This window comes from Hypanus sabinus, chromosome 16 (genome assembly GCF_030144855.1).
Source record: "Hypanus sabinus isolate sHypSab1 chromosome 16, sHypSab1.hap1, whole genome shotgun sequence".
In the NCBI taxonomy this organism is placed as follows: domain Eukaryota; kingdom Metazoa; phylum Chordata; class Chondrichthyes; order Myliobatiformes; family Dasyatidae; genus Hypanus; species Hypanus sabinus.
The window spans coordinates 80,217,915-80,244,777 of NC_082721.1; the positions used below are offsets into that span (position 1 = coordinate 80,217,915).

A 26,863-nucleotide genomic window follows, 5' to 3' on the forward strand; every position below is an offset into this window, starting at 1 on the left:
GAAGGTGCTCACGGGTCTAATAGGGTGGGTAATGTCATCAAAAGTAGCCGATGGTCCCTCAGACCCTTCCACCTCTCAGTCCATAGCGCGTAATCCAATCTTGGGCTCAACATCAGTTCCCTTCGGCCCCCCTTGCAAAGTAGGCGCCCCTTCACCCACCACGGGAATGTATACAGTAACAACACTCACCCATTCCTTCGCCCCCCCACCCAACGTTCCTTCTGCAGCTCTCGGCGGTAAATATTCCCTCGGAGAAGTAATCATTACCTCATTGTCTCAGATGGACAACAGGAAAGATGGGTGAGAGAGAGCCCGTAACTCACCAACTCCAGCTCATTGTGAGTTGTCCCCGGTCGAGCGTCAAGTGTGCCCAGAATATGCCCGCGCGCTCCCGCCGCCCCACACCTACACGCGCAGCCGCGAGCTCCGACCCCATCCCGCGCGCTCAGACACCCCACCACAGCCCGCGCGCTCCCGCCACCCCACACCTACACGCGCAGCCGCGAGCTCCGACCCCATCCCGCGCGCTCCCGCCGCCCCACACCTACACGCGCAGCCGCGAGCTCCGACCCCATCCCACGCGCTCAGACACCCCACCACAGCCCGCGCGCTCCCGCCGCCCCACACCTACACGCGCAGCCGCGAGCTCCGACCCCATCCCGCGCGCTCCCGCCGCCCCACACCTACACGCGCAGCCGCGAGCTCCGACCCCATCCCGCGCGCTCCCGCCGCCCCACACCTACACGCGCAGCCGCGAGCTCCGACCCCATCCCGCGCGCTCCCGCCGCCCCACACCTACACGCGCAGCCGCGAGCTCCGACCCCATCCCACGCGCTCAGACACCCCACCACAGCCCGCGCGCTCCCGCCGCCCCACACCTACACGCGCAGCCGCGAGCTCCGACCCCATCCCGCGCGCTCCCGCCGCCCCACACCTACACGCGCAGCCGCGAGCTCCGACCCCATCCCACGCGCTCAGACACCCCACCACAGCCCGCGCGCTCCCGCCGCCCCACACCTACACGCGCAGCCGCGAGCTCCGACCCCATCCCGCGCGCTCCCGCCGCCCCACACCTACACGCGCAGCCGCGAGCTCCGACCCCATCCCACGCGCTCCCGCCGCCCCACCACAGCCCGCGCGCTCCCGCCGCCCCACACCTACACGCGCAGCCGCGAGCTCCGACCCCATCCCACGCGCTCCCGCCGCCCCACACCTACACGCGCAGCCGCGAGCTCCCACCAGACGTCGCCCCCCGCGCGCTCCGACCCCACAGTTAGTTTGCGGTTTATGTGTGTAATTTAGATGATTTTGTAGAGATCTGTTTTCACTTTGACAGGAAAGAGTCTTTATCTGTGGATCATTGTCGAAACAGCCAAATTTAATCCACCGTGGTTCAATGTTGTAAAGCAATACAACGTGAAAACTTATGGGACCGGGATGGGGGTTGAATACTTTCAACGGGCACTGTAAGTACTTAATTGACCCTTGTGTAATTGTAAAACACTTTCATTTTCCATTCTTCAATCCACATGTACAAATACAACCCAAACCTTTCGATAACCACTTTCCACATTCCCAACTGTGTAAGCTTTTTATATACCATTCATTCACTAGAGCTCATTAGTTCCTTCATTCGCTCACCCCACCCCAGAGTATTTGCATTTCCTTACAATGTGTCTTCATTCACTATTGTCCCTAGTTGGTATTGTATCCCTTGAGCTCATGCACTGGGAGCAAAGATGCCCACACATCTGCCCACTTGGCCATCTCCTGTCCCGAGCCGCGACAAGCCCGCAAGTCTCACATTAGCCTTATTAGTCACCTCAGAACTTACAAGTCATCGTCAATCCCCAATACATAACTTTCCATTCACCATTCTCCTCAAAGTATAAACTTTCCATTTACCATAATCTCTTGTGCAGAAAACTGCTATTCAGCCATTCCATCACTTCTAGCATCTGAATGAAAAAAAAATCCTATTTGCCTTTCCCATGCCTCACATTCACTCTGGTCAAAGCCATAACACCTAGGATTTCACCTGGAAATTTCTCACTTTTATGAGGAAAAGCACTGTGTTACTGTAAGGAAAAGTATTGTAGGACTTTGGAATTAATTGTTGTACTCCACGAAAAAGCTAAAGAGCTTGTGGGATTTCCTCCGACAATTTCCAAAATTAATCGTGTAAATTTTATTTACTGTAACACTAAGTGGTTTGCCTCTTCAACTGCGACAAATTAAACTATTCCAGTTCAGTCAGATCAACTGTCCACAAGAGGTTTTGAATGAACAGGACACTGGAAGAACTCAGCAGGTCAGGGAGCATCCGTGAGAAAAGAGTAGCCAACGTTTCGGGACCCTCCAATGAAGGGTCTCGACCCGAAACGTTGGCTATTCTTTTCTCACGGATGCTGCCTGACCTGCTGAGTTCTTCCAGCGCTGTGTTCGTATTCTTTGATCCACAGCATCTGCAGTTGTATTTTTGAGGTTTTAAATGGACAGGCACGAAACAAGCTGAATGGTTCCGTGGGATATGGTGTAATGAGACGCCCCCTAACCGCGCCAGCTGCCGGGATTTGGACGCTCAAAACATCCCGGAGCACGAATAGCTGACGCAGCCCCTTAAAGGGTTCAGGGCAGTACCGCTGATTGGTAATCGTGCTTCGAGTTCCAAGAATTGAGTATTTAAGGAACAGCTGAACTGTGGTTTGATACTCATTTGCAAGTCTGGTAGTGATATCGTCTAGCACTTGTTTTGTGCTCAGAGCCAGTTTAATACCGTGTTTCAAACCCTGCTTCCGATACCCCAGCATTTGGGTCCAAACCTACCGTATCAATGACTCTCATCACAACATGTTCATGCATTTGATGACATCTTGTCTGACATATTTCTCAATTCTATTCCTCTGTCGTTTATTTCTCTTTATAGAATTATCTAACAGATTATCAACGTCAGGTGAAAAGAGATTCTTTCAGATAGCATCTATAGATTTCCTGTGGGAGGTGGTTCCACAGTTTGATTATCCTTTGTCTGAAACGCTTCTCAATTCTTGATGACTTGGTTCTGATTTTAAGCCTTAACATTAAAAATAGGAAAGTGTCCTTTGGGCCCTCCCACCTCCTCCAACATTTAGTATTGTCTACTTTTCTACCAGTCCCCCTTTGCCCTGATGTCTAAAAGTCTAAATGCTGAAGAGTAGATTTAAAAGGTAGGGGGAGGGGAGAGAGAAATGCAAGGTGATATGTGAAATCTGAAGGGAGAAGGATGAAGTAAAGAGCTGGGAAGTTGATTGGTGAAAGAGATACAGAGCTGGAGAAAGGGGAGTGTAATAGAAGAGGACCGAAGACCATGGAAGAAAGAAAAGGGGGAGGAACACAAGATGGAGGCAATGGGCAGGCAAGGAGATAAGGAAAAAGAGGATGGGAATTGGTGTACTGCGGAGGTGTATTATCAGAAGCTTGAGAAATCAATGTTCATGCCATCAGGTTGGAGGCTACCCAGTTGGAATATAATGTGTTGTTCCTCCAACCTGAGTATGGCCTCATCACAACAGTGGAAGAAGCCATGGATTGACATATCGGAATGGGAATGGGAAGGGGAATTAAAATGGGTCGCCACTGGGAGATCCTGCTTTTTCTGGAGGACGAAGCGTAGGTGCTTGGTGAAGCAATCTCCCAATCTATGTTGGGTCTCAAAATTCAAAGTTCAACCTATACACACAAAATGCGGGAGGAACTCAGCAGGTCAGGAAACTCATCTATGGAAAAGAGTAGAGTCGACATTTTGGGCTGAGTCTCTTCATCAGGACTGGAGAAGAAAAGGCGAAGGGTAGATTTAAAAGGTGGGGGGAGGAGGAGAAAGAGAAATTCTAGGTGATTGGTGAAGCCTAAAGGGAGAGGGATGAAGTAAAGAGCTGAGAATATACAGGATATACAGTTGGCCACACCAGGAGCACCGGACATAGTGTATGACCCAATAGACTCACAGGTGAAGTGTTACCTCACCTGGAAGGACTGTTTGGGGCCCTGAGTGGTATTAGGGAAGGAGGTGTAGCACTTGTTCCGCTTGCAAGGCTGAATGCCAGGAGGGAGATCAGTGGGGAGGGAGGAATAGACAAGGGAGTCATATAGGGAGCGATCCCTGCTGAAAGGAGAAAGTGTGGTGAGGGGGGGAGGGAATGATGTGCTTGGTGGTGGGACCCTGTTTGAGGTGGCAGAAGTTGCGGAGAATTATGTGCTGGACATATAGGCTGGTGGGTGATAGGTGAGGACAAGAGGATCCCTATTCCTCGTAGGGTGGTGGGAGGATGGGGTGAAAGCAGACATGCATGAAATAGAGGAGATGTGGCTGAGGGCAACATTGATGGTGGAGGAAATGAAGCCCCCTTCTCTGAAGGACATCTTCATTCTGGAATGAAAAGCCTCATCCTGAGAGCAAAAGTGGTGGAGACAAAGGAATTGAGAGAAGCGGATGGTGTTTTTACAAGTAACAGGGTGAGAGGAGGTATAGTCCAGGTAGCTATGGGAGTCAGTAGATAAACTGTCTCCAGAAAAAGAGACAGAGATCAAGAAAGGGGAGGGAGGTGTCGGAAATGGACCAGGTAAATTTGAGGGCAGGGTGGGCATTGGAGGCAAAGTGGATGAAGGAAGCATCACCAATACAGTCGTCATTGTAGCAAAGAAAAAGAACAGGACGGTCACCAGTGGAGGGTTGGAACATAGACTTTCCACATAGCTGACAAGCAGGCAGGCATTTCTGGGACCCATGCAAGTGCCCGTGGCTACACCTTCTGTTTGAAGGAAGTGGGAGGAGCCAAAGAAGAAATTATTTAGAATAAGAAGAAGTTCCACAAGGCAGAGGAGAGTGGTTGTGGAGAGAAACAAGTTGGGCCTGGCGTTCAGAAATAAACAGAAAGCTTTGAAGCCTTCCTGGTGGGGGACAGAGGTGAATAGGGACTGGACATCCATGGTAAAAATAAGATGATGGGGGCCTGGGAACCTGAAATCATTGAAAAGATCCTGAGAATGTGAAGTGTCACAGATGAAGGTAGGAAGGGACTGAACTAGCGGGCTAAAACAGAGTTGAGGTATACAGATATGAGTTCAGTGGGACAGGAACAAGCTGAAACGATGGGTGAAAGTAGATTTTATTATCAAAGTACATGTATGTCTCCAGATTCAACTTTGAGATTCATTTTCCTGAGGGCATACTCAGCAAAACTATAGAACACTATAAAAGGATCGATGAAAGGTCAAGCAGAGTGCATAAGACAACAAACTGTGCAGACGCAAATGTAAATAAATAGCAATAAATAATGAGATAGAGTCCTTACAGTGAGATCATTGGTTGTGGGAACATCTCAATGGATGGGCAAGTGAGTGTAGTTATCCCCTTTTGTTCAAGAGCCTGATGGTTGAGGGGTAGTAACTGTTCTTGAAGCTGGTGGCATGAGTCCTGAGGCTCTAGTACATTCTATCAACGGCAGCAGTTAGAAAAGTGCGTGGCCTGGGTTTTCAGGACCTCCAATGATGCTGTTGCTATGCTATGGCAGTATTTCATGTAGATGTGCTTAGTGGTTGGGAAGGCTTAACTGGTGATGTACTGCACTGGTCCAAGTTCACTACCTTTTGAAGGCTTTTCCATTCCAAGGCATTGGTGTTTCCATACCAGTCCATGATGCAGCCAGTCAATACACATCAAAAGAAGTTTGTTGAAGTTTTAAATGTCGCGCCAAATTGTCGCAGACTCCAAAGCAACTAGAGGCACTGCTGTGCTTTCTTTTATGCCGGGTCCAGGAGAGACGAAGTCTTGTGAAATGTAATTAAGCTTTGGGACAACAAATAGAGTGAACCTGTGACTGACGAACAGGCAGAAAACAAACATCAAAAGACCCAGTTTGGAGTAAGCTTGCATTTATTGGTTATCCTGGTGTGCCTGAGAACATATGTTGAGGTATTTCTTTGAGTTGCAGTAGTTCATACAATAAAGTTGCTTACATACTAGTAGGAAAGGAATTTGCTCTAGATGCAATGAACCATGGGAATGTATTTCCAAAATCTGGATATTTTACGATTTGTAACCTGGAGATAATAGTATACCCATGCGCTTGCTGCTTTTGACTAACAGTGGTGAGTAGGGTTTGGAATGTATGATTTGAACATTTTATAGAAAATATCAGTTCTGTTAATAATATGAATACTGCAGGTCTTCCCTGTTTAGTTCATATGAATTTTCATGGATTTTAATTGACATTTAAGGTGAATACACAGAGATTAAATGAAATAAAAATGATGAAATTCACTGATCTGGGGCATCATGACTTTGTAATATTGGATGAAAAGTATATTGTTCAGACTTCTTAATAAATCTGTTTCATTCAGTTGTATATATGTACAGCCAGATGACAATAAGCGGGAATTTGAACTTAAGGTACTTAAAGGTGAATGAATAAATGTACTAAGAAGGTTATGTCAACACTGGAAGCATTATTTTGTAAGTGAAGCAGCATCTAATGAAAGACCAAGGTAGGGTTATTATTTCAGATCACTCCTTTGTTGTAACCTCTGCTATGGTAATGAACCACAGAGATCTGTAAAGTTATGAATTCAGTCTGCAGTGAAACCACTGGATTAGAAAGAGAAAACCAGTCAATGTTTTCAAACTTCTTAGTCATGAGACCAGACGATTTGCCCTATAAAATTTGAATAAAGATGGAATAGGCTTGGAACAGATGACTACATATGACCTGCTCCATCCAGATTTTAGATTTAAAATGTTCGTTTCACAAGGGTTTGGGGATCTAACCCAATACATCAGATCATTCAGGACATGAGAAAGGAACGTGGAAAGATTGGATGAGAAGCATTGTAAACCTAACATAAGAAGATAGAAACACCTTTGAACAGACTTATGCACCGAAGGAAAGCATAAAATTACTAAATAGAATTGAGCAAATGTTTGTATTATAAATATTTCAGATGGTGAATATTTTGCAAATAAAATTATATTTATCTTATGATTCAGTAAACACAAAGAATACATTAGTGCAAATAAATTACATTCAAATGAAAATATTACATTAACTTTTCTGTAAATGTGAAGTAACGGCATCAGTCCGATGGGAACACATAAAAACTAAATGACAACCCAGTGATTTCAGAACAGATGCTTACAAATTTTTATATGTGAGGACTGCCCGGTGCTCCAAATTCCATCCCTGTTGAGTTACTTTGGTTTTAGTCAATGCAGAAGAGAATATTATTTTACAGAGTTGAATTGATCTTTACAGAGAGTATTATATTATTGTGACAAAAGTACCTATGTCACCCAAAATCCTTCCTGAGGTCCAGACCTGCTCCTGTTAAGTACTTATGCACCCTATGGAATCATTGGTGCCATAACTCTTATGAATAAAGTCATTTCTAGGTATCTTGTCATGAAGTAAATACAATAGCACATAGTTACTATTGTACTATTACTAATATTGCTGGATTGGGGCACAAATAGGAAGGTCCCAGGATGCAGAGGATAGCTTTTCTGCCAATTTTCTTTCACCTTACACTTTCACTGTCTCTCTCTTTGGAGCCTGTCTGTATCCACTAATTTATGCACCCGGATAGGGAACTGCTAACATGTGCCACTCTTGTTGGGTGCCTTCATTCTCCCCCTAATTACGTAACAGACTTGAGGAACATTACTTCACTTAACAGTGCAATGTAACATTTGTTTACATAATATTTTACCTCTTATGAAAAGAGGTTTCATTAGATAATTCCAAATTAGGAATATTGCATCTGAACATCAGACAATGGACATACAACATGTCCAGTAACCCATCTCTTGCTGATTGAAACATTGTACCGCGGGACTAAATGCTCTTATATAAATAGTGTAGTGAGCAGTAAGCATTATCCCCTCTCCCAACCAAATGAATCAACCAAGTCTACAGCAGGAGAGTTACATAACAATAAATAATTTGCACCCGTACCATTGATAGTCCTTGAGTTGTATGGAAGTTATTCCTCCAGAATTCAAAACCCTGAGGTTTGTTAAAGTGCTGCCTGTTGTACAATCGGAGAGAATCTAACTTTATATCAGAAATGCTCCAAAATACGTGTCAGGGATATCCAGTTCGACATTTTCCTGCTTCGGATAGTGGATTGTGGCTTGAATCCAACTCTTGGATGTCATGTAGACTAGTGTGCTAGACTGATCAAACGCATCCTCTGCTTCCTGCAACAGCTTCGCCTCCATGCTCAAAAGTTGATTGCAGGTACCCCTTCTGCAATGCTTGAGTTCTAACTTGACAGGCAAAGTGTTTCCGCATCGATTCAGGACGGTGCATTTCACTTTCAGCTTGGCGTATACATAGTACATCCCATCCTTGATGCTGTGTAGCTCTTGCCCTTCTAAATGGAAACCAGCACCCAGGTAGCTACCTGGTATCCCTTCGGCGGCTAACCATGTTACGGTTCGGTTCAAATCTATAGACAGAAACAAAACAGCCATTAGATTACTGCAAGTGAATTTGCTGCAGATCTAAATACAAATACTGTATATTAGCACCATTTCTAAATGCTATAAACTTTGGGTGAAAGCTTCACGGGGCTTCCTCACTCCAAGGCTGGTGAAAGTGCTTAATGAACGACTACAATATAAAGCCAGCGTCGGAAGCTCGAGCGCTTGACTAATCTGTGAAAGTAGCACAACTGTTAGGGATGAAATAGCGGTTTCCCCCTGTTGCCTGTAAAGAGTTTATACATACACCCCATGACTCCTCCGGGTGCTCCGGTTTTCTATGTTACTGTTTCATTACAATTTATTTTAAAAAATGCGATAGATTCCTCAGATCAATAAAACTAGTGTCACGCACTGGACATGGTGCTGAGCAAAACTGAAGGAAATTCTTCAGATTTCAGGCATGTGATGGGCGAGTTATGAGTGTGATGTCAGCAATATTCAGTATAAGAACTGAGAACTGGGGTAGGATGAGGAAGGAGCTGTAATCGTGGAAACTACAGCACAAAAGGAATTATTTGGTAATGTCTTTGACCAACTGGAATCATTTAACGCTTCCGCTACGGTTATATACTCTATTTACAGGTCTTATCAAATCCCCGTAAATCTACTAGTGTTAAAACTTTCCCTGTCCGTAACATTATCAGCATGAAAAAATAATTTCATTTTTTTCTCTTCAACCCTCTGTTGACAATCATTAACATCATCTAGCTTCCTTTACTTTGTCCCGTGAACTCCATCTAAAGAGCCGCCTTCGTTCTCTTAAACACCCCCATGTCTAGCCCCCGTTACGCATACAGACAAGGTAATTTTAAAGTTAATTAAAAATATGCTTACCAAATTGTGGTGTCAGCAGGGCGGCATATTGCTAAATAAACAAAAACAAAAGGAGAATGTGATTAGATATTGGAATTTCAGAAATTCGTAAAAGAAATACATTAGATCTGAGTTTAAACTTTATGACTGTGTTCATCTCGGTGTGTGCAAATTCCCACGGGTATGTTTCGGTCATCTGAATTCACTCCCCACCCCCGTGAGCGCCCATGTAAATCAGCGTCGCGGAAGATGCCGACTCTAGCCCAACTGCCCACTTGAGTGAGTGAGCCTGCACTGGAAGCTGATGTACCCAACCCATAAACCCTGGAGTTGCACTCCATCCGGGTAGCTTTGGATCCACCGTTCGGTCTGGAGCAGTGCAGACCGCGTCTAAGAGTTCGCAGCATGACAACTCCGCAAGGTTTTCGCGGAGACGGAGAAAGCGTGAGATCTTACTTTGTCTTTGACGTCTCTGGGAAGCCTGGGATAGACGAAGAGGCAAAAGGCGCAGAGAAGACCGACGATGGTGATGAAGAGCAGGAGTACAGAAACGAAGACGGCTGCGAGTAGGCGGCGCTGGCACTGGGGATTGCACTGGCTCGATTCTTGGGGCTGCTTAGACGGCCAGCTGCTGTGGGTCGGGATCACTGTCACTTCTCTCAGATCCTCCTGGTGAGGCATTTTTTGCAAGCTCCTTTCACTCTGCTCGGATGTGCTCTCGAACAGGCACCGTGTGTTCTGCGACCAGTGCATCGGCTGGGCCTTTTTATGTTTCCCTCACTCGGGGAAGTTTCCGTGATGACAGAGCCCGTGAGCCGGACTTCCCCAGCACCTAGAGGTCGCTAGATTCAGAAGTCTCTAGGATTCACCCTACACAGTCAGGAGAGGAAACGTGGGTGGAGGAAAGGGACGTGTCAGTGGAACCAAGCGACAGTTGGAAGGGAGGGAAGAGAGTTAAGAGTGGGAAAAGGAAAAAAAAAATAACCCAATAGCAGAAGAGTGTGGAAACGTAACGGGCTGTAAAAGGAACGGAGAAATTATCGGGCATGTGAATTAATGAGTAATTAATGAAAACAAAGTGATCCAAAATTGGATGTGACCCATGGGTAAAGGGAGAGAGTTACATAAAACGAACAGAAAAGGGGGGCAGGAGGTGATAAGAGGAATGTAGGCAGAGTGCTGGAAATCACTTGGGAGATTTCGAAATAGAATAAAAAACCGAGGCTCAGAGTGAAACCCGTCAGCGTAGAAACAAGACTACAGGCTGAGGTAAACCCGGGATCATTGCGCATAGAGCGAGGCAACAGAAGAGAAGAACGAGTACAGACTCGAGATGGAAATTATAAACTTCAGGTAAAATAACGACAGATAAAATACATAAAGAGAAGCAATGTGTAAAGGTATTGGATGAGCGTTTATGTCTCTCTATCCCTGTCTGCTGTTTATTTTTACCGTCCATCTCCTCCGATATTGGAACTACTGCCCGCGACGTTGTTATAGTAACTTGAAGAGGTCTATTGACGTTAAAGCGGCTGTCAAATACACGGGAGATGTTGTAGATGCTGGAACACACGCACACAATGCTAGAGGTACTCAGCAGGTCAGTAACATCCATGGAGGAAATAAACTGTCTATATTTTAGGCAGAGACCTTTTATCAGGGCTGCTCAATCATCAGGACATTATTATCTTTGGACGCTTCATTAGGACATCACATCCGGGCAGATCATTTCAAATTATTTGAGATGTCAGCTGTATAACCAGCGCCGAAAGAAACAACCCAAGACAATAATATATTCAACTGTAAATATTACAAACTGCAACTTGTAGACTTACCTATCTGTCTCCAACTCCCTGACTTTAATTCATTTTTTATTACTAGTCTTCTATATCTTCCTATTCATTTTCTCTGCCCTTTTATCTCCAGATCTCATTGACCATATCATTTCTCTTTAATTTTCATATTTATATTTTTCTGTGCATCTTTGCAATTTCTCTCTGTTAATATCCTTTTCTTTCTCTTTCTGTCTGTGATTTAACATTTGGCCAGATCTGTTCATCTTTGTGTTATCTTTGACATGCCATTTGCCAGACAGTTTCCCATAGAAATATGAGTACAGATCTGAAATATGAACAAAATGATGCAGAAATACTCGGTGGACAGCTACAGCATCAAGACTAAAGTTAATATATCATCAGAAAACCCATCGGTATCCTGCGGGGAAGCATCAGCCTAAAATGTTGACTATTTCCTCTTCATCATCTGCGTATCTCCACCATTTCTTTTCTTAGAAGTTCACCTTATGCCCTTCATTATTCCATTATTTCCTCTATAGGTTCATCCTATATAATTCTGTCAATTTGTCTTTCCAACTCTGTCGCTTCCTGCACTATTGTTACTGTACGTGTAGTACAAATAGTGAAGAAACTCAGTTGGGTTTCTGGAAACCAGAAAATCCCTGAATGCCTTGTAGAAAAGGGATACTGGAAGTCCCAGAGAAACAGGAAGGGCTGCTTGTTTTTAGATTTAAATTAGAATGATGTCACAGCTGTTGAAAAACAACTCTGGTTTTACTTACAGTTTTTCCTCATTTTGTGGTTTCATTACAAAAATAGGATGCAACTTCAACAACGTGAAAAGGGAAAGGTAGACTTATATTTCAGAGAGAGTCTGCACATCCTCTTGGATTTTTGTGGCTGTTTCAGAAGGTTCTGCATAGTGGACTGGTCTAGAAGGTTAGAACTCATGGGTTCCAGGGCGAGAAGGAAAACTAGAAACAAATTTAGCTTGGTGGTAGGATCCTGAGTTTGTTTGTGGTGGGTTGCTTTTCAGATTGCTCCAGCAACATGCCATCTACTGCAAGGATAAGTGCTGGGTCCTTTATTGATTGTCATATATATTAATGATTTAGAAGCGAGTATAGGTGGGTGTATTTATCACCCAAATTGGTGGTGCTATGGACAGTCCAAGTTCAAGTTTAAGTTTTCACTGGACAACAAATTTTTTCAAAAGTGTTGCTTCCTCAGAATTTTTTTTGTGTATGATAGACTGCTTGAAGATGAACACAAATATAACTTCAGACTACTTGTATCACGTAGGAATTTGGAGAAACAACAAATTAACTTTTATTGAACATAATGTGTTTAATTGCATAATGGTGCTGATGCTTTGCAATAGTTCAACTAAGTTAAAAATATTTTGTTAATGATTTTCATTTGTACTCAGTGTCTGAGGCTTCTCGCTTAAGGGTCCAACAATAATTCACCGGCATTGATGGATTCCAGTTGCCCTGGTATCTTTTCTCCATGACCACAACGTCCTGGTGAAACCTTTCACCGTGCTCATCGCCAGCAGCACCAAGACTTGCAGGGAAGAAGTCTAAATGGGAATGCAGAAAATGAATCTTTAGTGACATGTTGCATTTCATGGTTTTATATGCTTGAAGCATGCTTTCAACCAGCTGCATGTAGTTTGGTGCTCTGTAGATGCCGAGAAAAATTTCAACAAATTCCTTGAATGCCTTCCATGTGATTTTCTTCGGTTCCACTAGAAATTCTTCAAATTACCTGTCATTGATGAGTTGTTTGATTTGTGGACCAACAAAAATGCCTTCCTTGATCAGTTATTCTGGGAAGCATCTGTCTGAAATATCAAAATCCTTCATAGAAATTCTTGTGCCTGATGATAGCAAATTCCATCCTTACAGTCCTGAACCCAATAATTATTACTAAAACCTGTCCTGTCATGCAGCAGCCGTGCCGCCTAAGCTTGCCCAAGCATGCCTGGACAAGATGGGAAACTTTCCAGCTTACATTGTAGGCAACATTTTCATTGACTTGAATTATGAATTGAAATAATAAACTTAGTTTATTAAAAAATAGTGCATGATAGGGAAATTTCATGGTGATTTTCATGATCAGTAGCCCAAAATTCATAAGGTATTCAGGAAGCAAAATCTTTGTTGTCCAGTGTTATCATTCAACCATACATAAATACTTTTGAATACAGCCAAACAAAACAGTGATACTCTGCAAAATACAGTACCACAAGTCATACGCAACATAAGGCTCATATTGCACATATAAGGTAGCAGTAAGCATACATTCCCATGAAAAAAAAAATATAGCCTAAGTTTCTAAGTGACATGTCTGACAGGAACAAACAGTTCTCAGCAACTTTTACATATCTTTTACATTCTGTTAATTAGATACACCTGTACACCTGCTCATTAAGATAAATATCCAATCATGTGGCAGTAACCCAATGAATAAAAGAATGCAGACATGGTCAAAAAGTTCAGTTATTCAGACCAAATGTCAGAATGAGGAAGAAATGTGATCTAAGTGACTTTGACTATGAAATGATTGTTGACATTAGATGAAATGTTTTGATTTCCTGGGATTTTCAAGCAAAACAGTCTCTAGCATGTACAGAGAATGATACAAAGAACTACAAAAAAAATTCAGTGAGTGGCAGTTCTGAGGGCAAAAATATGTTGGTAATGAGAGAGGTCAGATGAGACTGGCCGGACGGATTCAAGCTGACAGGAAGGTGACAGTAACTCAAATAACCATGTGTTACAACAATGATGTACAGAAAAGCATCTCTGAATGCTCAACACATTGAACATTAAGTGGATAGATGACAGCAGCGGAAGACCAGGGGGTACCTAATAAAGTGGCCACTGAGAGCAAGGCGGATGCGATTGAACAGGAGATTGTACAGAGAAAATTCATGGAAGACTTGAGTTACAGGGAAAGATTGGATAGGTTGGGACTATATTCCCTGAAATGAAAGAGGCTGAGAAGTGACCTTATAGATATCTATAATATCATGAGGGGCATAGATAAGATAGGTGTTGGCGCGTGGCCAAGTGGTTAAGGTGTTCGTCTAGTGATCTGAAGGTTGCTAGTTCGAGCCTTGGCTGAGGCTGCGTGTGTGTCCTTGAGCAAGGCACTTAACCACACTTTGCTCTAAGTTGACACCAGTGCCAAGCTGTATGGATCCTAATGCCCTTCCCTTGGACATCATTGGTGGCATGGAGAGGGGAGAACTAACTGGGCTACTGCCGGTCTTTCATAAAAAAAAAAAATCCTTGCCCAGGCACAACTTTCCAAGGCTCAAATCCATGTTCTATCGAGACTAACGGAGGCCTACACACAGATAGGGTAGATCGTCACAGACTTTTTCCCATGGTAGGAATTCTAAAACTTGAGGGCTTAGGTTTAAAGTGAGAGGAGAAAGATTTACAGAGGGTCGGAGCAGCAAATATTTTCACGGAAGGTTGTGGGTATGTGGGTTCTTTATCTCCACCATCATATTTATGAACGATTTACGGACACAAACTCATTATTTATTGACAACACGAGTGAATCTGCAGATGCTGGAAATAAATAAAAACACAAAATGCTGGCAGAACTCAGCAGGCCAGACAGCATCTATGGGAGGAGGTAGTGATGATGTTTCGGGCCAAAACCCTTCATTAGGAGGATTATTGATTTTGTTTTTGCACTGTTTATTTATTTTGTGACTGATGGTAATTTCAAGTCTTTGCACCGTACTGCTGCAAAACAACAAATGTTACATCATATAAGACACATAATAAATCTGAATCTGATTCTGGATTCTATAATGAGCTAACAGAGCAAGTAGTGATCACTGGTACGGTTACAACCTTTAAAAGATATTTGGACAGGTACAGTGTGATAGGGACTAAGTGCAGTTAAATGGGATTAGTGTAGGTCAGCATCTTGATCAGCACAGTTAAGTTAAGCCAAAGGACCTGCTTTTGTGTTGTATAATTTTATAAATCTAGGTGAATCTATGACTTTTCTTCAGAAGGTTTCAGTACTAAGCACCTATTTCCTTGGTATAGCCACAGAGAGCAGGCCATCATGGTGACAAGGAGGCATACAGGAGTGGGATAGATCAGCTGGTTGACTGGTGTTGTGACAACAACCTAGCACTCAACATCAGTAAGACCAAGGAATTGATAGCGGACTTCAGGGAGGGGAAGCTGAGGGAGTGACAATGAAGAAACTCCTGAACCTTATCTCACTATTTTTGCTCTCTTATGTCATTACCTAATTAATGTAACTTTTAAATATATTTCTCATTGTGTTTAAAGTATTTGTATTGTATTGCCCTGTAATGCCACTGAAACAACAAGTTTCACAACATATGTCAGTGATATTAAATCCGATTCTGACCATCAGAGAGGGAAAAAAACTTGGAGAGAAGAAATGCTAACAAGAGTGTTAGAGAAGTTGCGTTGAGAGAGAAAATAACATGGGGATGTGAGAATGAAAGAAAAGTAATCAAGAGACTAAGGGAGATAATGAAAAAAATAAGGAGCTTGAGTGAAGACAGTAAGGACACAAAGTAAATAGAATGAGAAAGAGGATAGGCAATATGGGAAATGGCAAATAAATTAATAGTGTTGGGGCATATCCTGGAGTTATGGTATATAGCAAATATTAATTTCAACTGCAACCAGTCTTTAGATCTGAATGTGGATTGCAAATTGAGTTTAAAATGCAGCTCCGAACAATGGTTTTCCTGGAGCTGCAGCTGGGGTTCATTGCAAACCAAGAAACACTCATTGACATGAGATGTCTGCATATGCATGAATGCAACTCAGAGGCAATGTATATGTAATATACATTGTAATTATATGTAATTTTAAAAAAAGATTGTGGATACATTGAAACCATAGAATTGTCATGCTGTTACCTTTGATCTTTAGCTTATAAAAATGTCATGTACAGTGCCTGTTAAAAGTATTCACTCTCCTTAGAAGTTTTCATGTTTTATTGTTTTACAACATTGAATCACAGTGGATTTAACTTGGCTTTTTTGACACTGATCAGCAGAAAAAGACCCTTTCATGTCAAAGTGAAAACAGATCCCTACAAAGTGATCTAAATTAATTACAGATATAAAACACAAAATAATTGACACCCCTTTAGTATTCACTAAAGTATTCACACCCCTTTAATATGGCACACCAAATCATCACTGAAAGCACATAATTAGGTAAATGGAAATCACCGTATGTAGTCAAGGAGTTTCAATTGACCGTAGTAAAAATACCTCTGTATCTGAAAGGTCCAACCGCTGATGAGTCAGTATCTTGGCAAAAACTACACCATGAAGACAAATGAACTCTGCAAAAGAAAGTTATTGAAAACCACAAGTAAGGAAATGGATACAAAAATATTTCCAAGTCTCTGAATATTTCTTGGAGTACAGTTAAGTCAATCATCAATAAATCTGACTGGAACAGGCTGCCCTCTAAAACTGAGTGACCGTGCAAGAAGGAGACTAGTGAGGGAGGCAACCAAGAGACCTATGGCAACTGCGGAGGAGTTATAAGCTTCAGTGGCTGAGGTGGGAGAGCCTGCATGTACAACAACTGTTGCCTGGGCGCTACACCAGTCGCAGCTGTATGGAAGAACTGTAAAAAGAAAGCTACTATTGAGAAAAAAACTCACATTAAATCTCAGCTAGTGTTTGTCAAAAGGCATGTAGGAGACTCTGAAGTCAGCTGGAAGAAGGTTCTATAGTCTGATGACACCAAAATTGAGCTTTTTGGCAATCACACTAAATTCTATAAGCCAAGAACTGCATGTCATCAAAAACATACTATCCCTACTGTGAAGCATGGTGCTGGCTACATTATGCTGTTGGGATTCTTCACTGCAGTAGGCCCTGGAAGGCTTGTGAATGTAGAGGGTAAAATTAATGCAACAAAATACAGGGAAATCCCGGAGGAAATCCTGATGCAGTCTGTGAGGGATCTGCAACTTGGAAGAAGATTTTTTTTTCCATCAAGATGATGACTCCCAGCATAAAGCCAAAGCTATAGAAGAATGGCTTAAAAAGAACACAGTTAATGTCCCGGAGTGGCTAAGTCAGAGTCCAGGCTTCAATCCAGTTGAGAATTTGTGGCTGGACATGAAAAGGGCTGTTCACTCACGATCCTCATGCAACCTGATAGGGCTTGAGCAGATTTGTGAAGAAAAATGGGGAAGGGGGGAAAATTGCAGTGTCCAAATATGCAAAGCAGATAGAGACCTATGCTCACATATTCAAGGCTGTAATTTCTGCCTACCAAATTTTGACTGGGGGGAGGGTGAATATTTATGCAATATATTGCACTTTATATTTGTAATTAGACCACTTTGTAGAGATCTGTTTACACTTTGACGCAAAAAGGTCTGTGGTCTGTGGATCAGTATCAAAAAAGACAAATTCAATCCACTGTGATTCAGTGTTGTAAAGCAATAAAACATGAAAAATTCCAAGGGGGTGAATACTTTTCTGGGAGCCTCTTCTCAAAGTGTCTCCATTATGATGCCTGCTTGTGTGCTGAATATCACCGGCTTAATGCCTCCCAGTGACTTTAATCACACTCACAACAGATAGCATAAGGGAAAATGAATTACAAATGATTGAAATGGGGACTTGGCTGAAAAAGGCTGTGCCATTAGATTGAATGATGTAATATTAAAACAGTAAATGCCGACATTCTAAAGATGCTTCAGTAAGCCAAGTGGCAGTTTGGGAATAGAAATGATAATGATTTGGTACAAGATTATCTGTCAGAAATGGGGATGTGAAAGCAGCGTAGTTTTACAATGCAGAGAGAATGGTGTGAAATCTTATTTCATGAGAACGAAAAATGTGATGACAAACAAACAGTAACAGGCAAATAAGGAAATATTTCAGGATACTCAAGCAAGCCACACTCATTGTGAAATAGTTTTCTAAAGAAATTAAGATGCTCTTATGTCATTAGCATGATGGATGATGGTAAGCCTGAGAATGAAAAGTATTTTAGGAAAGAGCAAAAGATAACTACAATAGAGGAACTAATATATGAGTATAATTCACCAGAAATATGAAATATCTATCATCAACAACTCGCACCAGCCAGGACATGGTCTCCTCCTGTTGCTACCATCAGGAACGGGGTACAGAAGCGTCGGGATCTGCGCCACCAGGTTCAGGAATAGTTATTACCTTCATGCTCTTGAACCAGAGGAGATAACTTCACTCAGCTTCACTCGCCACATCTCGGAACTTATGGACCTACAACTTATGGACTCGCTTTCAAAGACTCTTGATCTCACGTCCGATATTTGTTAACATTATTATTATACTTGCAGCTTGTTATCTTTTCTACATGTTGTGTTGGCGCGTGGCCTAGTGGACAAGGCATCGGACTAGTGATCTGAAGGTCACTGGTTCGAGCCTCAGCTGAGGCAGCGTGTTTGTGTCCTTGAGCAAGGCACTTAACAACACATTGCTCTGCGACGACACTGGTGCCAAGCTGCATGGGTCCTAGTGCCCTTCCCTTGGACATCGGTGGCGTGGAGAGGGGAAGGCCTGCAGCTTGGGCAACTCCAGTCTCCCATGCAACCCTGCCCAGGCCTGCGCCCTGGAAACTTTCCAAGGTGTACATCCATGGTCTCTCGAGACTAACGGATGCCTATATAAAAAATATCTTTTCTACGTTAATTGTCTGCTCCTTCCATTGGGTGCAGTCTTTCATTGATTCTATTGTGTTTCTTGGACTTACTGTGAATGCCCACAAGAAAACAAATCTCAGGTTGTATATAATGATATATATGTATTGATTATAAATATACTAGGAACTTTGAAAACAGATTATAAGAGCTACAAGTGTGTAATATTTATGAAAATAGAACAAAAGTAAATATGGACTTATACTCACGTCTTAATAAGCTGGTAAGGAAGGCGGGCTCTGTCGTGGGCACAGAACTGGAGAGTATGACATCGGTGGCAGAGCGGAGGGCGCTGAGTAGGCTACGGTCAAACATGGAAAACCCTGAACATCCTCTGCACAGCACCATCCAGAGACAGAGAAGCAGCTTCAGCGGCAGGTTGCTGTCAATGCAATGCTCCTCAGACAGGATGAAGAGATCATTACTCCCCAACGCCATTCGGCTCTACAATTCAACCACTAGGGGCAAGACATGTTAAAGTGCCGGGGTTAGGACTGAGCTTAAGTTACCACTCAATGAACTTTAGTAAACTATTTAAGAACTTTTTAAAAGCTATTTATTAATGCTTTTTGGGAGGGTGATTTTAGATGCATATATTTATACTGAGTTAAATACTGTATGTAATTAGTTTTGCTACAATAAGTGTATAGGACACTGGAAAAATGTTGAATTTCCCCTTGGGAATGAATAAAGTATCTATCTATCTATCTATCTATCTATCTAAAGAAGTTGTGCAAATATTACAACATGTATTTGAAAGAACATAGATTGGTGGTTAACTGATAGGATTAAAATGCGATGGATGAAGTATCATGCAGGAAGTATAAATTTTTTTCTAATTCTGTAGGAAGAATAGAAGAACAATATTATTTAACTGGAATAAAACTGTGAACTTTGTTGCTCAGAGAAGTCATAGTGTGTGGAAGCGGGCTCATGCCATCCAAGATGACCATCCAAGCTAGTCCAAATTGCCTGCATTTGGAAAGCTGAGGAGCTCAGAAAGTTAACATGCAGGTAACTGCAAAAGCAAAGAGATGGGGAATACTACACGAAGATGAATCGAAGGGTACGAAAATCTTGCTGCGTCTATGTAGAGTTCACCAAAAGTCTTGAATGTCTACCGTCTAGAGGCCCTGACCTCACGTATCGTGAAGACCCTGGAGAGGCTGGTCCTGGCTCACCTCTGACCCCTGGTCAGATCAGCCCTCAATCCCCTGCAGTTTGCCTACCAGGAGCACATTGGGGTCAACTATGCTGTTATCTACCTGCTGAACAGAGCCATTTGGATAATCAGGGCAGCACGGTGAGGATCATGGTTTTTGATTTCTCAACTTCCTTCAATAACGTACTGATGCACCATCACTAACTCTCAGAGACGGGAAGTGAACGATTGGCTTTTATTAGCAGCATAAGGGAGCACGACATCTCGGAGACTGAGGGGGGAGCAGTGCCCCATTCGCCCTTATACAGGGGTCTGTGGGAGGAGCCACAGGAGCAGTCAGCGGGGGGGGCGCGTCCAGACAGGTATACATAGTTCACCACATTCACTCCCCCTTTGTTTTAAAAGAGAGTCCCCATGGGGCGAAGTTTCTTACAAGTATATTTACAGGTTAAGTCTATCAGGCGGTCGAGTCTGTCGCTGTGATCTACGTAGCACTGGTGGTGATTGCACCGGTGATGGAGGTTGTGCTGGCTCCGGCCTGACTTGAGGTGCCAGCCCGTTAGGCATCAGTAATCCCTCATGCTTGTGCCAGGCGCCCGGTATGGGAGTGTCGTGAGGAGTCTGTGTAGGGCTTGGTGTGCGTGGTGTCTCGTGGGTATATACATCAGTGGGTACGGGGTTCATAGTCACCGTGAAGTGTTCAGGGTAGGGGTCTGGTGCTTCTGCGGGCACCAGGTCATGGACAGAGACCGTGTCCTCCCGCCCATCAGGTAAGACCATGTAGGCATACTGGGGGTTCGCATGAAGTAGGTGAACCCTCTCGACCAGCGGGGAGTATTTATTGCTCTTCGCATGTTTCTGGAGCAGCACTGGCCCTGGGGATGTCAGCCAAGCCAGTGGGGTGGTCCCAGTGGCAGACTTCCTGGGAAAAGAAAAGAGTCGCTCATGAGGGGTGGCATTGGTGGACGTGCATAACAGGGAGCGGATGGAGTGGAGCGCCTTGGGGAGGACCTCCTGCCAGTGAGAGACTGGCAATCCCTTTGACTTAAGGGCTAAAAGTGTGGCCTTCCACACTGTGGCATTCTCCCTCTCCACCTGTCCATTTCCCCGGGGATTATAGTTCGTGGTCCGACTAGTAGCAATACCACTAGCCAGCAGGTACTGGCGCAGCTCGTCACTCATAAAGAAGGACTCTCTATCACTGTGGATACAGCAGGGATACCCGAACAGAGTGAAGAGCTGGCGCAGGGCTTTTATGACGGACGTGGCAGTGGTATCGGGGCAGGGGATGGCAAAGGGGAACCGTGAGTACTTGTCGATTATGTTGAGAAAGTACACATTGTGGTCGGTGGAGGGAAGGGGGCCCTTAAAGTCGACACTCAGTCGCTCAAAGGGGCAGGTGGCCTTGATAAGTTGTGCCTTTGCTGGACGGTAGAAGTGCGGTTTGCACTCAGTGCAGACTTGGTAGTCCCTGGTCATCGTCCTGATGTCCTCAAGGGAGTAAGGCAGGTTCTGGGCTTTCATGAAATGATAAGGCCAGGTGATCCCCAGGTGGCGAAGATCTGCATGGAGGGCGTATAGCCAGTCGAGCTGTGCGCTGGCACATGCTCCCGGGGATAGGGCATCAGGGGGTTTATTGAGCCTTCCAGGCCGGTACAGGATGTCATAGTTGTAGGTGGAGAGTTCTATTCTCCACCTCAAAATTTTATCATTTTTGATTTTGCCCCACTGTTGGTTGCTAAACATGAACGCAACTGAGCGCTGGTCGGTCAGCAAGGTGAACCTTTTGCCGGTGAGATAGTGCCTCCAGTGCCTAATAGCTTCCACTATGGCCTAGGCTTCTTTCTCCACCGCGGAGTGCCGAATTTCAGGGCCTTGAAGGGTACGAGAAAAGAATGCTACCGGCCTTCCTGCCTGATTGAGGGTAGCAGTCAGCGCAAAGTCGGAGGCGTCACTCTCTACTTGGAAGGGAATGGTCTCGTCCACCATATGCATCATTGCTTTGGCAATGTCCCCTTTAATGCGGCTGAAGGCTGTGCGGGCCTTGGCTGAGAGGGGAAATGCGGTGGACTTGACCAGGGGGTGGGCCTTGTCTGCGTAGTGAGGGACCCATTGGGCGTAATAGGAAAAGCCCAGGCACTGTTTGAGGGCTCTGAGGGTGGTGGGAAGAGGGAGTTCCAAAGGGGGTGCATATGGTCGGTGCCAGGGCCAATGACCCCGTTCTCCACGACATACCCAAGGATAGCAAGTCAGGTGGTTCCAAACACATACTTGTCCCTGTTAGAGGTAAGGTTAAGAGCTTTGGCCGCTTGGAAAAATCGTTGGAGGTTAGTGTTGTGATCCTGCCAGTCGTGACCGCAGATGGTGATGTTATCCAGATAGGGAAATGTGGCCTTCAGTTGGCACTGGTCCACCATCCGGTCCATTTCCCTCTGGAAGGCAGAGACACCATTCGTGACACCGAAGGGGACGCGCAGGAAGTGATAGAGCCTGCCGCCCGCCTCGAAGGCGGTGTAGGGGCGGTCCTCTGGGCGGATGGGGAGCTGATGGTAAGCGGATTTCAGGTCTGTGGTTGAGTACACCTTGTACTGAGCTATCTGATTGACCATATCCACGATGCGGGGTAGGGGGTACACGTCAAGCTGCGGGAACCTATTGATGGTCTGTCTATAGTCCACGACCATCCTATTTTTATGCTCGGTCCGAACAACGACAACCTGGGCCCTCCAAGGACTTGTGCTTGGCTCAATGATCCCCTCCCTGAGTAGCCGCTGCATCTCCGACTGAATGAAGGCCCTGTCCCCCGCGCTGTACCTCCTGCTTTTAGTTGCCACAGGTTTACAGTCAGGGGTCAGGTTGGCGAACAGCGGTGGGGGAGGGATCTTGAGGGTGGAGAGGCTGCAAGTGGTGTCAGTAGCGCGGCTGTTGGCATGGTGTTGGGTGGGATATGCGGGTCGGTGTGTGTGTGTGGTCAGTAGCAGGGTATATGATGAAATCCCACAGGACTGAGGATTTTTGACAGTGATTGGTGGGAGGGGCCCATCATACTCCATTGTCACACTTTTCAGGTGATGACCATTAACGCAAAGTCCCAATATTCTGTGCCCTGCACCACCAGTGTCGCTAAACAACCCCCCCGGATGTCTGTGGAATGCGATCCAGAAGCCATGGTGACCCTCTGGCTTACCAGCCGTGTCACGAGTCCGCAGCGTTGCACCGTATCCGGGTGAATAAAACTCTCAGTGCTGCCCGTGTCAAACAGGCAGCTAGTCCTGTGCCCCTCCACCAGGATGTCCATCATTGACCTTGCAAGCTGGTGTAGAGCGCTTTGGCTGAGGGTCACGGAGGCCAGAGTTGAATCGCCGTCTTGGTGCCCGGTAAGCACCTGTGGGTTGGAGGCGGGGTGTATTGGCGCCGACAAAGATGGCCGCCCCCATGCCCCGCACACGGCGGGCAGGCAAGATGGCGGCGACCAAGATAGCGACCCCCATGCCTCACACGTGGCGCTGCTCGACCCCGCTCGTGGTTTGGATTTACAGGCCTTGGCGAAGTGGCTCTTCTTGCCGCAGCTGGAGCAGGTAGCTTCTCGGGCTGGGCAACATTTTCTGGGGTGCTTTTCGAGTCCGCAGAAGTAACACTGTGCGGACTTGTGACTGGCTGCAGCTGTGGTCGACTCGCCAGTGGGTTGCGGGGACTTCACAGACTTGCGACTGGCAGCAGCCGAGGTCGATTCACCGGCAGGTTGCGGGGTCTGCGGCATCTATGGGGCCGGTGGGAGATCGCGTGCCTGGACAGCGTCAGCGTTGTGCAGAGTGACCTCCAGCGTGTCGGCCAGTTTGATCACCAAACGTAAGGTAAGATCGGCGTGTTCCAGTGGCCGCTGGCGCACGTAAACTGATCTGATCCCCGTAATGAAGACGTCTCTTACTAGCAGCTCCGCATGCTGTTCCGCCATCAGTCCCCTGCAGTTGCAGGCCCGCATGAGTGTCTGTAGGGCCTGGACAAACTCAGCGCTCGACTCTCTGGCCCGCTGCCGCCGTGTCACTAAGCGATGTCTTGTGTAGACGATGTTCACCGGCCACTGGTATTGTCTTTTGAGGGCATCCATCGCACCCTGGTAGTCCGTTTGGTCTCTGATCATGGAGTAGACCCTTGCACTGACTCTGGAGAGGAGAACCCTGTGCATCGTGGCAGGGTCAGTCACATGAATCTCCTCCAGGTACGATTCGAAGCATACTAGCCAGAGTTCGAAAGTGTCACCGGCTTCCTGGGATTGTGGGTCGAGATCTAATCTGTCGGGTCATAAAATGCTCTCCATGTTTTAAAATTGCTGCCAATAAAATTGATGCACCATCAATAACTCTTGGAGACTGGAAGTGAACGATAGGCTTTCATTAGCAGCAAAAGGGAGCACGACATGTCGAAGACTGAGGGAGGAGCAGTGCCTCCAATCGCCTTTATACAGGGGTCTGTGGGAGGAGCCACAGGAGCAGTCAGCAGAGGGGCGTGTCTACATAAACTATCTATACATAGTTTACCACACATACAGCCTCCATTGCTGGGGGGAAAGCTCCATTCAATGTAGGATGGCACTTCCATTGTATTCTGGATAATGAGCTATCCGACTGGCAGACCACAGTTTGTGTAACTTCAGGGCTGTGTGTCAGACTTGGCTATAAGCAGCACTGGGGCCCCACAGGGGACTGTATTGGCTCCCTTCCTGTTTACCCTGTATACCTTGGATTTTAGATATAACACTGAGTCTTGTCATTCGCAGAAATTCTCTGATGACTCAGCAATAGTTGGGTGTGTAAAAGGAGGAAGGGAAGATGAACAGAGGGCCCTGGTGGAGGACTTGGTCAAATGATGCAAGCTGAATCATCTGCAGCTCAACATCAGTAAGACAAAGGAGATGGTGATGGATTTTAGGAAGACTAAGCCTGCACTGCTCCCAGTTACTATTGATGGTGAGGATGTGGATGTGGTGAGGATCTACAAGTAGCTGGAGGTGCACCTGGATGGCAGACTTCAGTGGAAGGCCAAGACAGAGGCTGTGTATAAGAAGGGCCAGAGTCACCTCTATTTCCTAAGGAGTCTGAGGACCTTTGGAGTGTGCAGGCCTCTCCTTCACATGTTCCACCAGTCTGTCGTCGTCAGCTCAATCTTCTATGCGGTGGTGTGCTGGGGCAATGGCATCAACATGGGTGATGCCAACAGGCTCAATAAGCTGATTAGAAAGGCTGGCTCTGTTATAGGAGTCAAACTGGACACACTGGAGGCTGTGGTAGAACAAAGGACCCTCCAGAAAATCCTGGTAATTCTGGACAATGTTTCTCACCCTCTGCATGCCACTTTGGCTGAACAGTGGACCACTCCTAGTAATAGACTGAGAGAACTGTGCTGCTCCAAAGAGCACTGTATGAGGTCATTGTTACCCTCAGCCATCAGGCTCTATAATGAGTCAACCCATAGCCGGGGAAGTGATCACCCCTTGTCCTCCTACTCACTGTTAGTGGTAACTTATTTTTTATTCTTTGTACTTCTCTTCTAATATTTATATCTGTGCACTTGTAATGCTACTGTGACACTGTAATTTCCTTTGGGGTCAATTGAGTGTCTATTCATCCATCTATAGAGATTTGATGAGATCATATCTGCTATAGTGCATGCAGTAGTGTCCCCTTTGAAGGACGGACAGAGATCTTGGAAGAAATGCAGTGTACTAGACCGATTCTTGCTAAAGAGGATTGCCTTATGAGGAAGGATTGAGCATATTGGGTAGAGCTCTCAGTGGTAGGTACACATTTCTGAGGGAAGTAGAAACCCAGATATGGCAGGAAACGTTTAACAGGTTAGAGAGTATTTTTAGAAAGAGAAATTGTGTTTCAGGCCAAAGACTTCACTTTCATGAAGGGACTTCAGCTTGAAATTTTAACAACTTCTCTTACCACAAATGTTATCTGATCCACTGATCAATTCTAGCATTTTCTGTTTCCACGTAAGATTAGCTTCTCTTTACTTCCAAGATTTTTATGGAGTTTGCCAAGATACATGCTATGAAAGTATTTCCCCCACAGTCTGTGGGTTGAAAATAAGCGGCCCCAAGTCAGTAAACTCTAAAGTTCCCAAATGGCATGCATGGTTATGTAGCATCTGGGCAGTAGCGGCCACCTGGACTCTGGCTGCAAACTTCAGTTGTGCCTGAGACCCAAGACCTTGGTCAGGGATCAACCACTTTGCTGGGTCTGGAGTCACATCTTGGACAAGCTGGACAAGGCACAAACACCTGAGAATTGCTGAGCTGCGAACAGCTATTGACTAGCATGAATAAGCCCGTAATGTAGAAGTAGAAAGTTGGTGAGCCTATGGAAATGAAAGGGAAGACTAACATTTGGGAAGTCCCTATGTTCCAAAAAAAAGGGATTGCATAAACATGACCTTTCTACATACATAAGTTGGGCTGTTTTTTTTTTATGTCATTACAGTAAATATTCTTACAGTGGATATAGTTTACTAAATATGTACAATTGATACTGGGTAGAGTAATCATATCAGATTATGACACAGATATACAATGAAAATAACTTGTTTGGAAATGTACAGTACCCATAGGTTAAATATAGTTTATACCATATAAGGAGTATAAGGATTCATATGCAATACTGTGATAAAGGATTGCATTTATAAGACCATAAGAATATAATAAATAGGAGCAGAATTAGGCCATTTGGCCCATCGAGTCTGTTCTGCTGTTCCATTGTGAATGATTTATTAACACTCTCAACCCCATTCTCCTTCCTTCTCCCCATAACCATTGGCACCCTGACTAAACAAGAACCT

The 26,863-nt window shown here is 44.9% G+C and overlaps 2 protein-coding genes across 4 annotated transcripts in view; one reads left to right on the forward strand and one right to left on the reverse strand.

Moving 5' to 3' along the window:
• The first annotated feature begins 296 nt into the window (after positions 1–296).
• LOC132405923 (uncharacterized) lies at positions 297–1,277 on the forward strand. The gene has a single exon (XM_059990904.1). The coding sequence runs from the start codon at positions 297–299 to the stop codon at positions 1,275–1,277; it is 981 nt and encodes a 326-aa protein (XP_059846887.1).
• A 4,557-nt stretch (positions 1,278–5,834) lies between these two features.
• The window catches only part of LOC132406471 (uncharacterized), a 33,630-nt gene continuing 12,601 nt past the window's right edge, over positions 5,835–26,863 (reverse strand). Inside the window, exons 1-3 of one of the 3 annotated variants that reach the window (XM_059992187.1) lie at positions 12,597–13,275; positions 9,353–9,383; positions 5,835–8,481 (exon numbers count right to left, since the gene is read on the reverse strand). In XM_059992187.1, coding sequence (XP_059848170.1) covers positions 8,087–8,481; positions 9,353–9,383; positions 12,597–12,797 — 627 coding nt within the window. In that variant the 5' untranslated portion in view covers positions 12,798–13,275 and the 3' untranslated portion in view covers positions 5,835–8,086. Of the gene's footprint in view, positions 8,482–9,352; positions 9,384–9,787; positions 10,085–12,596; positions 13,276–26,863 lie in introns of those variants that run through there. The other 2 variants (XM_059992186.1, XM_059992188.1) reach the window with 2 other exon arrangements.